This window comes from Zootoca vivipara, chromosome 3, assembly GCF_965207765.1.
Source record: "Zootoca vivipara chromosome 3, rZooViv2.hap1.1, whole genome shotgun sequence".
NCBI lineage: Eukaryota > Metazoa > Chordata > Lepidosauria > Squamata > Lacertidae > Zootoca > Zootoca vivipara.
The window spans coordinates 61,215,820-61,228,817 of record NC_142586.1 but is presented as its reverse complement, the minus strand read 5'-3'; the positions used below and the strand labels follow the sequence as shown (position 1 = coordinate 61,228,817).

The 12,998-nt window shown below is 40.7% G+C and overlaps 1 protein-coding gene across 7 annotated transcripts in view; it reads right to left on the bottom strand.

Moving 5' to 3' along the window:
* UTRN (utrophin) overlaps positions 1–12,998 on the bottom strand; it is a 345,054-nt gene that overhangs the window by 98,275 nt on the left and 233,781 nt on the right. For all 7 annotated transcript variants that reach the window (XM_035108828.3, XM_035108822.3, XM_060272729.2 and 4 more), the window contains exon 54: positions 8,780–8,936. In XM_035108828.3, the coding sequence (XP_034964719.3) occupies positions 8,780–8,936 (157 nt within the window). The remainder of the gene's footprint in view (positions 1–8,779; positions 8,937–12,998) is intronic.

Genomic DNA, 12,998 nt, shown 5'->3' with positions numbered 1-12,998 from the left:
GAAACGTTCAACACAATATTTATAGCACAATTTCCAGTGGCGTAGTTATGTTAGCCTGTGCCAGGAAAATCAACAGAGTCTTGTGGCACATTAAAGGCTAACACACTTACTGTGGCATCACCTTTCACTGACTAGAGACCAGATGAAGCATAATCCTCGGCTGGCAGGGTATATGATGTACACATGAGTGCAAAGCAAGGGGGTGGAACCTGTGGCCCTCCAGATATTGTGGACTCCAGTTCTTATTAGCCCCCACCAACATAGTCAATGGTCAGGGACAATAGGAGGTGTAATCCAGCACCATCTGGAGGGCAGTGGCGGAGCTTCATACTTTGGCACCGGGGGCAGAGAGCAGGCGGGGCGGGTGCATGTTCTGGCGGTGTGGCACGCCGCCCGTAGGGGTGTGGCATGCGTTCTGGGGGCGTGGCATGCCACCCGTTGGGGTGGGGCATGTGTTGCGGGGGTGGGGCACCCAGCGCGGGCAGACAAGGGCAGCCAAAATGGTGCCCTCGGGATCGCACTGCCCGGGGCAGAGCGCCCCTATCGCCCCGCCCTTCCTACACCCCTGCTGGAGGGTCACAGGTTCCGCACTGCTGGTGTAAACAGGAAGAATAATATAGAAGTTGAGAATGAAATGGCATGGGAATGAAAAATTGCTGCCCGTGACAATTCATTTAAGATCTTGAATGTACGTAAAATGACTGTGACCCTTAACAACACCAGTAATTTAGCAGCAATGAGTAAACTAACATTTGTAGTGGAATTAAATTTGAATAATTTGTAGATACACAGGATATAATCACATAAAACCCATGGCATACAGCTTATACACAGGCTCTGTCAAGAAGACCTATTCAATGTGTGGAGTTTAGGGGTGGGATCACACTTCTCCCTCTTCACATAGAATGGCATTCAATACTAGTCCTACTCAGAGCAGACCCATTAAAGCTAATGACAATGACTAACTAGCTTCATAAATTTTAATGTACAGTGGTGCCTCACTAGACGAATTTAATTCGTTCCACGGGTCTTTTCTTATAACGAAAAAATTCATCTAGCGAATCCCATAGGAATACATTGAATTTTTTTGAATATTTTTTTGCCCATAGGAACGCATTAATTGAATTTCAATGCATTCCTATGGGAAACCGCGATTCACTAGACGAATTTTTCGTAAAACGACTTTGTCTAGCGAGGCAACCTCCGCTCGAAAAATCCTTTCGTTAAGCAGAAATTTTGTTAAGCAGGGCATTCGTTAAGCGAGGCACCACTGTACGTTGAGTAGGGTTTAGGTAAATACAACCCCTATCAATCCTGTTGTGCCCAGTTTTTCGAACAAGGCTTCTCTATAGTATATAAGCACAGAGAAAATGAGTGATATGTATAAATTGTTAACCAATCTTGATTGTGTGAGATTTAAATATCCCCCCTTTTTTACTATGACAGTATACTGATCTGCATATTGCAGAGTTGTACAAACAGAAAGAGATTGTCATGGGGCACCACAGATCTCCCTTCCACCATTAGCACGGATTCTGCACATGACAACACACCCAACTGTTGCAACCCTGGCTGGCACTACCCACAAGCTCTGTGTATGAGGACAAAGATGAGAAAGAGCTTTACACACATAAAGCTTGAGGGATGGACCAGCAGATGCAATCTCTCCCATCCTTCCATGTTCTGACCAAATACTTGGACAAGATGGTGAGAAAAGGAGATGGTGGAGAACCACCTCTAGATTCTTTGGATTCCAAGTCCCAGCCACATGGGCAGTGGTCAGTGATTATGGGAGCTTTAGTCAAACAACATCAGGGGGGTTACAGATTCCCAACCTCTGGTGGAGAGTTTCAGCCTTATTCTCCATACATATTAATTCCATGTTGTTTGTCAAAGCAGCTAAGGAACATTTTATGAAAATATAGCTCTAAATTATCAGGTGCTTTGCTATGCCATCTTCTAAACTTCACAACTTGCAATGTTATTTTATATGGGATTTTTCTAGCAGCAGTTTGTACAATAAAAGCAATGTAAAAGGCTGAACAGTCAAAAGCATCAGCAATTGGTTCCTATGTTTGAGAGCCATTTTTTGCTTTCTTGTTCCGGGAGGCATATAAGTAGATCAATGTATACAAATTAGCTTAGTGAGGATTTGAAGATAGGTCTCTATTTGTGCAAGTACTCAGTAATTAACATTAACTGTTGCTTTCAGCGCAACACAATGGGTTTCAATTGACAATATATGGGAAAGCATTTAATAATAGCAACGGATACGATAATGGCTCAATTGCATTGAATAAATGCAAATTAGATGACTGCTTAGAAAACTAACTTCCATTAAGTGAGTCGAGAGCCAGCAGATCTGACCATACAGGTGTATTTAGTTACAGGTAGGTAGCCGTGTTGGTCTGCCGAAGTCGAAACGAAATAAAAAATTCCTTCCAGTAGCACCTTAGAGACCAACTAAGTTTATCATTGGTATGAACTTCTGTGTGCATGCACACTTCTTCAGATACACTGAAGCAGAAGTCACCAGACCCTTATATATAGTGAGAGGGTGGGGAGGAGTATTACTCAGAAGGGTGGTCGGAATGGGTGATTGGCTGATAGGTGTGGTAAACCTGTTGACGACTGTTAATGACTGCAATTGGTCCTACAGGAAAAAGCAAGGGGTGAGATGTATGTTTCCCAAAGAACTATAGGGAGGAATTCAACATAGTGCTAAAGAGATCACTCTGACAGTGCAAGTGGAAGAGCAACCAGTTATCCAAAAGATGGAAGATGTTCTGCAGAAGGGAAGGACACACACGGCAACCTTGACTCCCATGATGGCTCGCCTATCAAGAAACGCATTGCTGAACTGTGTTGGTGATTGTTTTATAATTATATTGGATTTTAGTTTTTTGTTTTGTTTTCAGTGTTGTTAGCCACCCTGGCAAAGGGAAGAATACAGGTAATAAAATAATAATTTGTTCCACAGCTGCCCTCCCTTCTCTTTCCCTCAGTGCCTGTGCTTTCGCTCATTCAGCATGTTTCATTTTTCTCCTCACCTTCCAATTCACCCACCCCTGTTCAGTCCCTTTACCTACCCTGCTTATACTGTAAATTCCATTTTCTTTGCCCCACCTGCCCCGCTCTAGGCTTTTACAGCATTTAATTATTATCCTCTGGGCCTTGGCTCTCAGTCTCACAGTTTTCCTTCTCAAATAGAACTGCTTTCCTCCATGCTTAAAAACAATCCCAGTCATTTCGTTCTGTCCGAGCAGCTTAGCCACAAGTACTTAACCTAGCACTTCAACACATTTCCTCAACCCACATTCTGAGATCTCACTCTCTCACCCATCTTCCTCCATGCTCTATAAATCAACCAAATGCTCGCATTCTTGGCATCTTCCCCACCACCACCTCTCTCTGCAGAAAAGATGCAGATAAATCAATCTGAAGGAGGAATGGAATAAAAATATGGACCCTTTCTGAAATCTATTCTTTTAGATTTTTTTGCTCAAGTGATTCTGCAAGAGCTGTATCTTTGTAAAACTATGCAACTAGTAAAATGTTTTCCCCTCCCCATGCTTTATGTTTCTCTAGAAAGGGAAGCCTTCTAGCATACAATAGGGGGTGCATCAATACTTTATTCCCAGCAGAGAAGTAAGCAATTTTGATTCTACGGCTGTAGGAATAAATTTTCGGTCTCAGAGCCTGTGCATTCTCTGGACAGCTGAGTCAGAATAAGAATATTGCCAAGCTGACACCTCCTGTGAATCCTGCAGCTACAACTGCTGTTTATCTCTTGGCTTACACCAGAAATTTAGGTTCCTATGATTCAAAGAAACCCTGCAAGTTTCTAGCCCTTATGGCTGAGAAGATATAATTAGATGTGAGTGGGAAATACCTACTGGAATCTCAGAACTCAGGGGATCAGTTTGAGTAAGATGCCTAGTGTTTGGGGACGGAGGCCTCAGATTATTCAATACAGTTAAAATGTAGGTCGATTGTACAAAATAAGAAAAAGTATGCAAATGTTCTTAATTTGCATAAATTACAAAGGAAAAAGAACTCAGCATTTCTTGGTGTATAAATCAGATTGCCTTGATGCAGGGTTTTGTTTGTTTTGAGCTTGAATTTCACAAGGCCCTGGCGTTAAGGAAGAGCTTTTAAAGAGAAGAGATCAATGAAACTCTAGGATGGTGTTCTGACAGAAAGAACCAAGATGGTGGAAATACAGGGCTGAGACCTTCTCTGGATCTCTTGGGGTTTTTTTTCATTGAATGCAGGTGCTACTGCATGGTGGGGAGGCTTTCTTGCCAAACTCATTTAGAGATTTAGAGAAGGAACTGCCCCTTTCCAATGGGGAAAGTGGGAAATAAACAATGACAGGGTCAGTTAAATCTCTGTGAAAGTCAGAACCACCCTACCCAGCAATCCTCCATTAGAACTAAGAAAATGAAATGAAGCATGCTGTCCCGTCAACACTGCCTGACTACAAAGCTGCTGGAGGCAAAGGGGAAACGGCAGCCTGCCCTCTAGCCCAGCAGTTCCCAGACTTCTCCCCGCCCTATTGGACCGCTTGAAAAATGATGAGGGTCTTGATGAACCACTTAATTTTTCTGCCTGTTGTAGCAATTTTACTGCATTACAATTTATACTGCATGATGTTTAATTGTGCTTTACTGACACGCCACGGACCACTTGACTGCAGCTCATGGATCAGTTTGGAAACCTGTGCTCTAGCTAGATTATGGGGGGAAATCAGCGTCAGTACAGGTCACGACTGGACCTAATGGTCTGGGGTCCCTTTACCTTTACAGGGAAATTACTCATCATGAAAAATGGAATAAGCCTTTAGAGAACGAAATCTCCTCTGGAGATGCCTAGCCTGACCCTTTTAAATTCCCCATTGTGTTCTGCATTGTTTCTGATTCTGGGAGCCATCTTCCATGTTTTACAAGTCAGAGGTTAAGTAGTATGGCAAATTGCTTCATGCTACCTGTTAATGTTATGGATAGATAAGAACATTATTTTTATTTACCTACAGAGCTCATGTATTTGTCCTAGAAGTGTGCAGATGCATAAGAACAGGCTTATTCAACCTCGGCCCTCCAGGTGTTTTGGGACTACAACTCCCATCATCCCTAGCTAACAGGAGCAGTGGTCAGGGATGATGGGAGTTGTAGTCCCAAAATATCTGGAGGGCCGAGTTTGCCTATGCCTGCATAAGAACATTTACAGATGTGACTTTTTTTTTTGCATACAGTCATAGCCCTCCTTGTGCTTTATTTATACCAGCTCATGCATTTGCTGCCAAAAACAACTCTAATAACAGGGAGCAGAAGAATGACTTATTACTAAAATTGTGCATTGCAATCACAGGCTCAGGATTGTGCCCATCTTGGAATAAATCTGTTAACAACTAAGTACAGAAAAGTGATAAAACACCAAGAGGTCAGAACAATTTGGAAGTACATGCATTTATTAATGGCTACTATTTGTTTCAGTGTCACTATCTCTTTATATTCTTTGTGTCTATTAGACCCTCTCTGTATAAACTTCTTTACACAAAACATAACTGCTGATAATACAATCTCAAGCAAATTAAGAAAATGAATATATATATATATATATATATATATATATATATATATATATATATTCTAGCACTCAGGCACATTATGGTATCACACAAATGAATCAGGCAAACAAATTTTAAAATTACATTACACCATACTTATTTGCATAGTGTTTTTGAAGCAATGCACTAGGGAAAGTGAACAGAAGGAGAGAGCCATAAAATGAGCAACATTAAACAAAAAAGTGTCATAACTTATTTTGAAGTGAGAACAGCGTACTAAAACTATAGGAAGTTAGCAGAGAGATAACATGAAGCAATGGAACTAAACAAGAAGATATTGGACCAAGGGGAGTATGTATGAGAGTTTATGAAGTACTGAGAATGGACAGAGATAGGAGTTTAATTGTCGTCAAGTGGATGAAATAAAGCAAAACTGAATTCCAGCAGTGCCACTATGTAGGAGGCTACGTGATCATGCAATATTGCAGGAAGTCCCATTTTAGAAACTCACAACAGGGCTGAAATAGTGTTCTGGTGACAGACAAGTATTATGTGGCTCTGTAACTGTTCTGATTATCCCCCTCTTTTTTGCCTCCCTGTTCCTTTTATCTCTCTCATTGCACAGTATGACTGTAAACAGAAGAGAGTATTTGTTTTTCTAAGAATTTGTTGGATTGATTCATTTTCCACCTGCATTAATAATACTTGGTTGGACAGTGAACATTTCCACAGCAATAGCATTCTAAGCAAATAAACAAATCTTCTCATTTTAGTGATAAAGATAGGAAGAGTTGCTATTTGAATGTTAACACTTGTTGCACAAACCATTATGGCCATGACAAAAGCAACACAACGCACAGAAGCAGAGGTGACTTGTCTGTGGTCCTTAGATGATGCTGGACTCCAGTTGACATAATGATTAGGGATAATGGAAGGAATAAGAACATCTGAAGAGCCACAGGTTAGTTAACCTTGCAAAATAGCCAACTTACCAAAAAAAAACCACCTAATTTAAAAATTACTAAATCAAAAAAGCAACAGTTCAATGGATGGATCACCAATAAAAAATAATTCTGCATGCACATTTTTTAATTATATTGATTACCAATTTCTTTCGCTCTCTCATAAAATAAGTAGTTGGTGGATTTCTGCTTAATAAAGTGCTACATATTTCTTGAAGAATATCGTACGATTCAAATCTCAACTCTATACAGCTATTTGTTTAAAGTATTTCACAAAAAGGAAGTTTATAAAAAGAATAAGCAGATAAGAGGAAAACTCTTTGAACAGATTATTTCCCCACGATAACTTTTAAGTTTCCCTCATTTGATCTTAGCAACCTTTTAAACTTGTAAGCTATTGCCTATATTATCACATTCCTCCCTAGACCAAGAGCTGACCAAGAAAGAAAAACAGCCCTTCCATGAAGCCCACACACAAAAATTAACACTTTTCTGGTATTGAGCAGAACCAGCACATGGTCCTGGTCCTCTCCGTACAAAACTGTGTAAGGCTGCAGCAATTTGCTTTTACTGTGAAATTCTGGGAAATTGTTATTTACTCAGATGGTGGTGTTTTTGTTTTCTTTACAACCTTCCTTTGTATAGACAGGTGTATTAACTAGAGGGAACACAGATGACTGATGATGCAGAGAATCATTTAACAATGTCAGTCAATAATAATCATAGAAACAGCAATCGACATGCTCCTACACAGCTCCCATTCGCTTTTATGAAGTTTACCCAAGGCAATGTCTTCCTGGTAGATTGCATCAACAGACTAGATTCTTTTCTTGCTCTCCTTTTTTAATGTTTTTATATTGATTTTCAAGAATTTCCTTTATATAGAGAAACAAGAATTAACCTGGATAAGCCAACATTATAAAATTTTCTTTAAGAATCCCACCTTTATCCTATTCAGTCAAAACTCCAGAACACTATTTACCTGCTTAAATTTGTTCCCACAGTGGCTAACAAAGAAGTAAGAAAATAATAGCAACAATACAACCATAAAACATTAGAGCATGCAAAGTAACACAACAATCTGAAATAAGTCAACCACATTTGTGGTTCTTAAAAGCCTAGGAAAGCAAACCTTTTTGCCTGGCACTTAAATGATAGTAAGAAAGGGGGCTGGGGGGGCCTCCTTGTAGAAGCCACCCCAAAGGTTAGAACAGTGTCACTGAAAAGGTTTGCTCTCCCATCAAATCTGCTTTCTGGACAATGCACAGGTCAGAAACTATCATGGTAGACAAAGATCAATGTTTGCCTTTTAATTTAAAACATTTTATTTCATACTATTGCATTTTAAAACCTTTGTTAGCATGAATACCAACATCTTAAATCCTAAAAATTCACAACTCTCTATCAAGCTCAAACACACACACACACACACACACACACACACACACACACACACACTGAATGAAAGCCTGCTTTCCTATGTTTAATAAGGTGTTGCTTGGTTCAAGCTGTATGTTAGAAGCTTTGACCAGCACTGTACATGTGGAGTGGCAGCCAGGACCTTCCAGTGGGATTTCCTGGATTATTCTCTCAGTCTGTTTTTATCTGTGTTCAAGTGTGTGCACTGCAGTCAGTTATTGTTAGCCACAGTTCTACGCGTACACAGTGTTTGCAGCTTCATCGGTGTGGCAATCCAATGGAACTGTGGTGCCCTGCTAATGTTGATGGACGCTGCAGGGGAGCTAAAAGGTCCCCTGCAGGAGGGGACAAGGACGCTTCCCCCGGAGGTCACCTGAAGAGGAGATCCTGCCTGCCAGAATCAGAAGGAGGTGCCATCCAAAGCCTCGAGTGCCCTCCAGGAACCACTAGGGGAAAACACTGTTTTGCCCAACCCTTGCCACCCTTGGTTTGGGGAAGTTTTTGTAACTTTGACTAAGATGATCCAGTGCAAGTATGGATGCAGACAGATGTATGTAAGTAAAAGAGACTATTGTGTCTCTGTGTGCCTGGCTGGACTATTGGCAGACGAAATTATTCCCCATTCATAATTGAGCACAAGGTAAACTGTTGGTTTTGTACCAGTGTTAGCTACGCCTTGCCCAGTTGTTAGTAGTCAGCTATGCAGAAGACCAAATGGCAGGCACAGATAGTTCTTTTCCCACACTTGGTTTAGTTTTACAAAGGCACTGCAAATGAGCTGTGCATTTAAAAAAGTGTTAAATGGCCAGTAAAAAGATAAGCCACTCACTTTGCAGTGGTCATGCTGTAACTGTAATGCTGGAACATCCCCACCAATAGGCATCTGCTTCTTGATATCTTCATCTTTCAGGTTCAGCCATTTGATAAGCTCTTCCAGTGATGACAGCAACTTATTCCACTTCTCTGCACTTGCCTCTAAGTGGGCCCTGCAGTGAAACAAAGCAAACATTTTAACCTTTAGGCTACATTAAAATATTATAGGATATTTTCCTTAATGCAATCCAAATAACTGTTCAAACAATCTATTGGATATAACTATTTCAAAATGGCTTTATACAAGAAAAGGAGTCTAGTCTGAAATGTGCGGCCCGCAGATGTTGTAAAATACTCAAATGGTACCTAAATCATACATAATGATACCAAATGAGTATCTAAATGGGATGAAGGGACATCCTCATTTCGTCTCAGACAGTGTGCAAATTAGGATTAGAATGAACTCCCTGCTTGTGATACTGTCAATATACAGTGACATGTTTGCAAATTATATTATACAAACAAATCACTGCGTTGTTGCTAGCTGCAGCGCACAAGAAGATTTCAAGACACCAGAAGATGGGGAATTTCACAGTTCAGGAACTGAGAGATGGAGTATGGGGAAAAAATTATTGCTGAGAAACTGGCATATACTAAATGGATTAGAGGTTGTGCTAAACAAGATAATTAAACCAAAATATAGTAACCTTTCTTATCACACGCAGCATAACCCAGAAGACAGCTGTATCTTACAACTCCCTGTGAAGAGAGGCGTTAACAAACTCTTTATTAAAATGACTAATAAAGGGTTATTGTGTGGGGTTGTTTGACAAGTCTATGGAAGAAAGACCATTTATGCACTTCCAGTCTGAAGTTCAGTTTATGTCATGAGCCCCACAGCACTGTGGGGATCAGGCTTGGATTGGAAGGCTCTGATGGAGGGGAAGGGAGAAGAAACAGAGGGGAGGACTAAATTTTGGCAACCTGGGTCAGAGGAGGGGGTTTTTTTAGAAGGGGGAGCAGGGATGCTGGCTCTCCCCTCTGACCTTCTTGTGCAGCAGATAATGTCAGTGGAGGCTGGGACAGGCTTGGATCAGCTGAGGCGGGAAGCTAAGCAGGAGCCTGAACAGGAGCCCAGGCAGGAGGTTGCAGTGCTGTCACCTAGAACCAGGTATGATCTGGTCCCACAAGGTGACAGAGTCTCATGAGTGAGGATGCCACACTTGGTTTTGAAAAGCTTGGCAGAGGAGTAGGGAAACTTCAGGGGACATCTTCATTGCTTCTGTTTGGCTAAAGTTCCTCTGTTGGCTAGCAAAGCCAACCTCACACCATAATAACTGTTGATGTATGCTATTGTTGTACTGTGTTCTTTGGGTCTATGGACCCCCATAAAGCTGTGTGTGTGTTCCCGTTTAGTTCTGGACTTCTTGCCCTATTCCTGGACTTCTGAACTCCTGAGCTCTGAGCCTGTACCATTACATGCTGGAATAAAGAAAGAGCCTCTGTGTGTTTTGGGTGGGAGCCAGGCCAGTTTAATTTTATTGGTCACTGGAAAACATTACTAAAATACATTTTGAAAGGAAAATCCCCACTCTCTATTTTAAAACTACAAATTATGCAATCTAGTAAATGTTCCAGAATATTATGCTTCAGTTTTAGCACCAAGTGCAGTGTACCAAGCTGTAGTCCTCAAACACACCAGTTTAAAATAACTACATGTAAAACCCTATTAGACTTCTTAGGGGCAAAAGTCCAGATTTCCATAAGACCTGTCTATGACAGGTTCATACCCAGAATGACAGGGGCGCTAAGGGGTTAATGTTAACTAGCTGAGCATTGCTGGTACAGATTACTTACTGCATTTTGCTGAATCAATGAACTGCTGCAGCATTGTGCTGTAATTCAGTTAATATGACATACCATTAGTGTAACTACTCTTGATAATGTCAGAACCTTTTATTTTTCTGAGTCCCTTGTCTACTTTAACCTATGGCAGGCAGAGAGTGTCCCAATACTCACAAGGAAATGGTTGTAATCTTCTCCTGTCACTTACACTCTATCATCCTATCAGTGCACCTAATGCATTTTAGATTCTTAATAGCTTATCTGTGTTTTCTAGAATGGTGGTAAAGTAGGACAGATCTCCACGTTAATTCTGTCCATTCAATGATCTTGACGAATCTTGAGACCATATAATTGCCTTACACTGATAAACAGTATGCCAGCTGAGCTATAGGATGGAACTAATAGTTCACAGTTTAATTTTCTGCTAGCTCAATATGCAATTCTTGTAGTAGAAGACCAGCCTTTTTAAAGAAAAAGGAAAAAAGAAAAAGATTAAATCTCTCCCTCAAAAAAATACTGCATTCTTTCTTCACTGATTCCAGTGATTAGTCATCCCTTATCTCATTCACTATTTCTTTCAAAGAGTTCTGAACACACATCTCCCTCTCTATGGCCTTACATCTAGTTACAGGTAGGTAGCCGTGTTGGTCTGCCGTAGTTGAAACAAAATAAAAAAAATTCTTTCCAGTAGCACCTTAGAGACTAACTAAGTTTGTCATGGGTATGAGCTTTCATGTGCATGCACACTTCTTCAGATACACTGAAACAGAAGTCACTGAAACATGAAGACCCTTATATATAGTGAGAGGGTGGGGAGGGGTATTACTCAGAAAGGTGGTGGGAATGGGTGATGGCTGATAGGTGTGGTAAACCTGTTGATGACTGTTAGCGACTGCAATTGGTCTTACAGGAAAAAGCAAGGGGTGAGATGGCTAAAAATAGCTTTATCGTGTATAATGAGGTAAGAATCCAATGTCTCTATTCAGACCAGGTCTCTCCATGGTTTTAAGTTTGGTAATAAGTTGCAATTCCGCAACTTCTCTTTCCAGTCTATTTCTGAAATTCTTTTGTAATAAGACAGCTACTTTTAGATCTTGTATAGAATGTCCTGGAAGATTGAAGTGTTCTCCTACTGGTTTCTCTGTCTTATGGTTCCTGATGTCAGATTTATGTCCATTTATCCTTTGGTGTAGGATTTGGCCTGTTTGTCCAATATAGAGAGCTGAAGGGCACTATTGGCATTTGATGGCATACACGATGTTAGTCCTGAGATGGTATGTTTGATGTTGTTGGGGCCAGTAATGTGTTATCCGGGTGTATGTAGCAGCAAAGTTGGCATCTGGGTTTATTGCAGGCTCTAGTACCAGTGTCCATGTTAAGTCTGGTGGTTGTATTATTGTGGGTGAGTTGTTGTTTAAGATTCGGTGGCTGTCTGTAGGCAATGAAAGGTCTTCCTCCCAGAGCTTGAGAAAGAGAATTGTCATTGTCTAGGAGAGGTTGTAGATCTCTGATGATGCGTTGAACTGTTTTAACTTGGGAGCTGTATGTGATTACTAGTGGTGTTATTTTCTTTTTTTGGGTCTGTCTTGCAGCAAGTTCTCTCTGGGTATCAGTCTGGCTCTGTTGATCTGTTGTTTAACTTCATTGGGCGGATATTTTAGTTCTTAAAAGGTTTGTTGTACATCAAAGCCATTTGCATTTATTCTACACCTCATTTGTTTAGTAATCCCCTAGCTTGTTCTTTTGACTTTTGAACCCAGTTTTAACTGCCAGTGTGGTGCAGTGACTAGCGTGTCAGTCTAAGGAGGTCTGGGTTCCAATCCTCACTCCATCCTGAGGATCACTGGGTGACCTTCAGCTAGTCAGTATCTTTGAGTCGATAACTCACCACACAGGGATGATGTGGAATGAGCAGTATATAATGCCTTGAGAGTTTTTTTGGGGGGGGCAGTGGAGTATAAGCGAAAAACAAGCATGTACTGGTGGTCTCCATTGCTCAGCTACATGTCTTGTATCTACTACAAACTGTGCATTCAGTGAGGAATCTCATCCCGACTGAGATTAGAAAAAAAGAACTACCAATACTTGCACCTGATACAGCCTTTCTTATTTCAGCAGGCATCTTACGGTAGCGTTTGATTTTATGAAATTTTTTATTACTCTTCTTCTTTCTATGGTTTTTATTTAATTTTGTCATTTTAATTTAATAATTAAGTGGTATATCTATATCTGTATTAAATAATTATAATAACTAAGTTGCTAGCTTTTCTCTGATTTGGCAGTTCCTGACTGAGAAGCTATTTATTCTCCAGGGGAGTACAGGGGTACCTTGGTTTAAGAACAGCTTAGTTCATGAACAACTTGGATTAAGAACGCTGCAAACCAGGAAG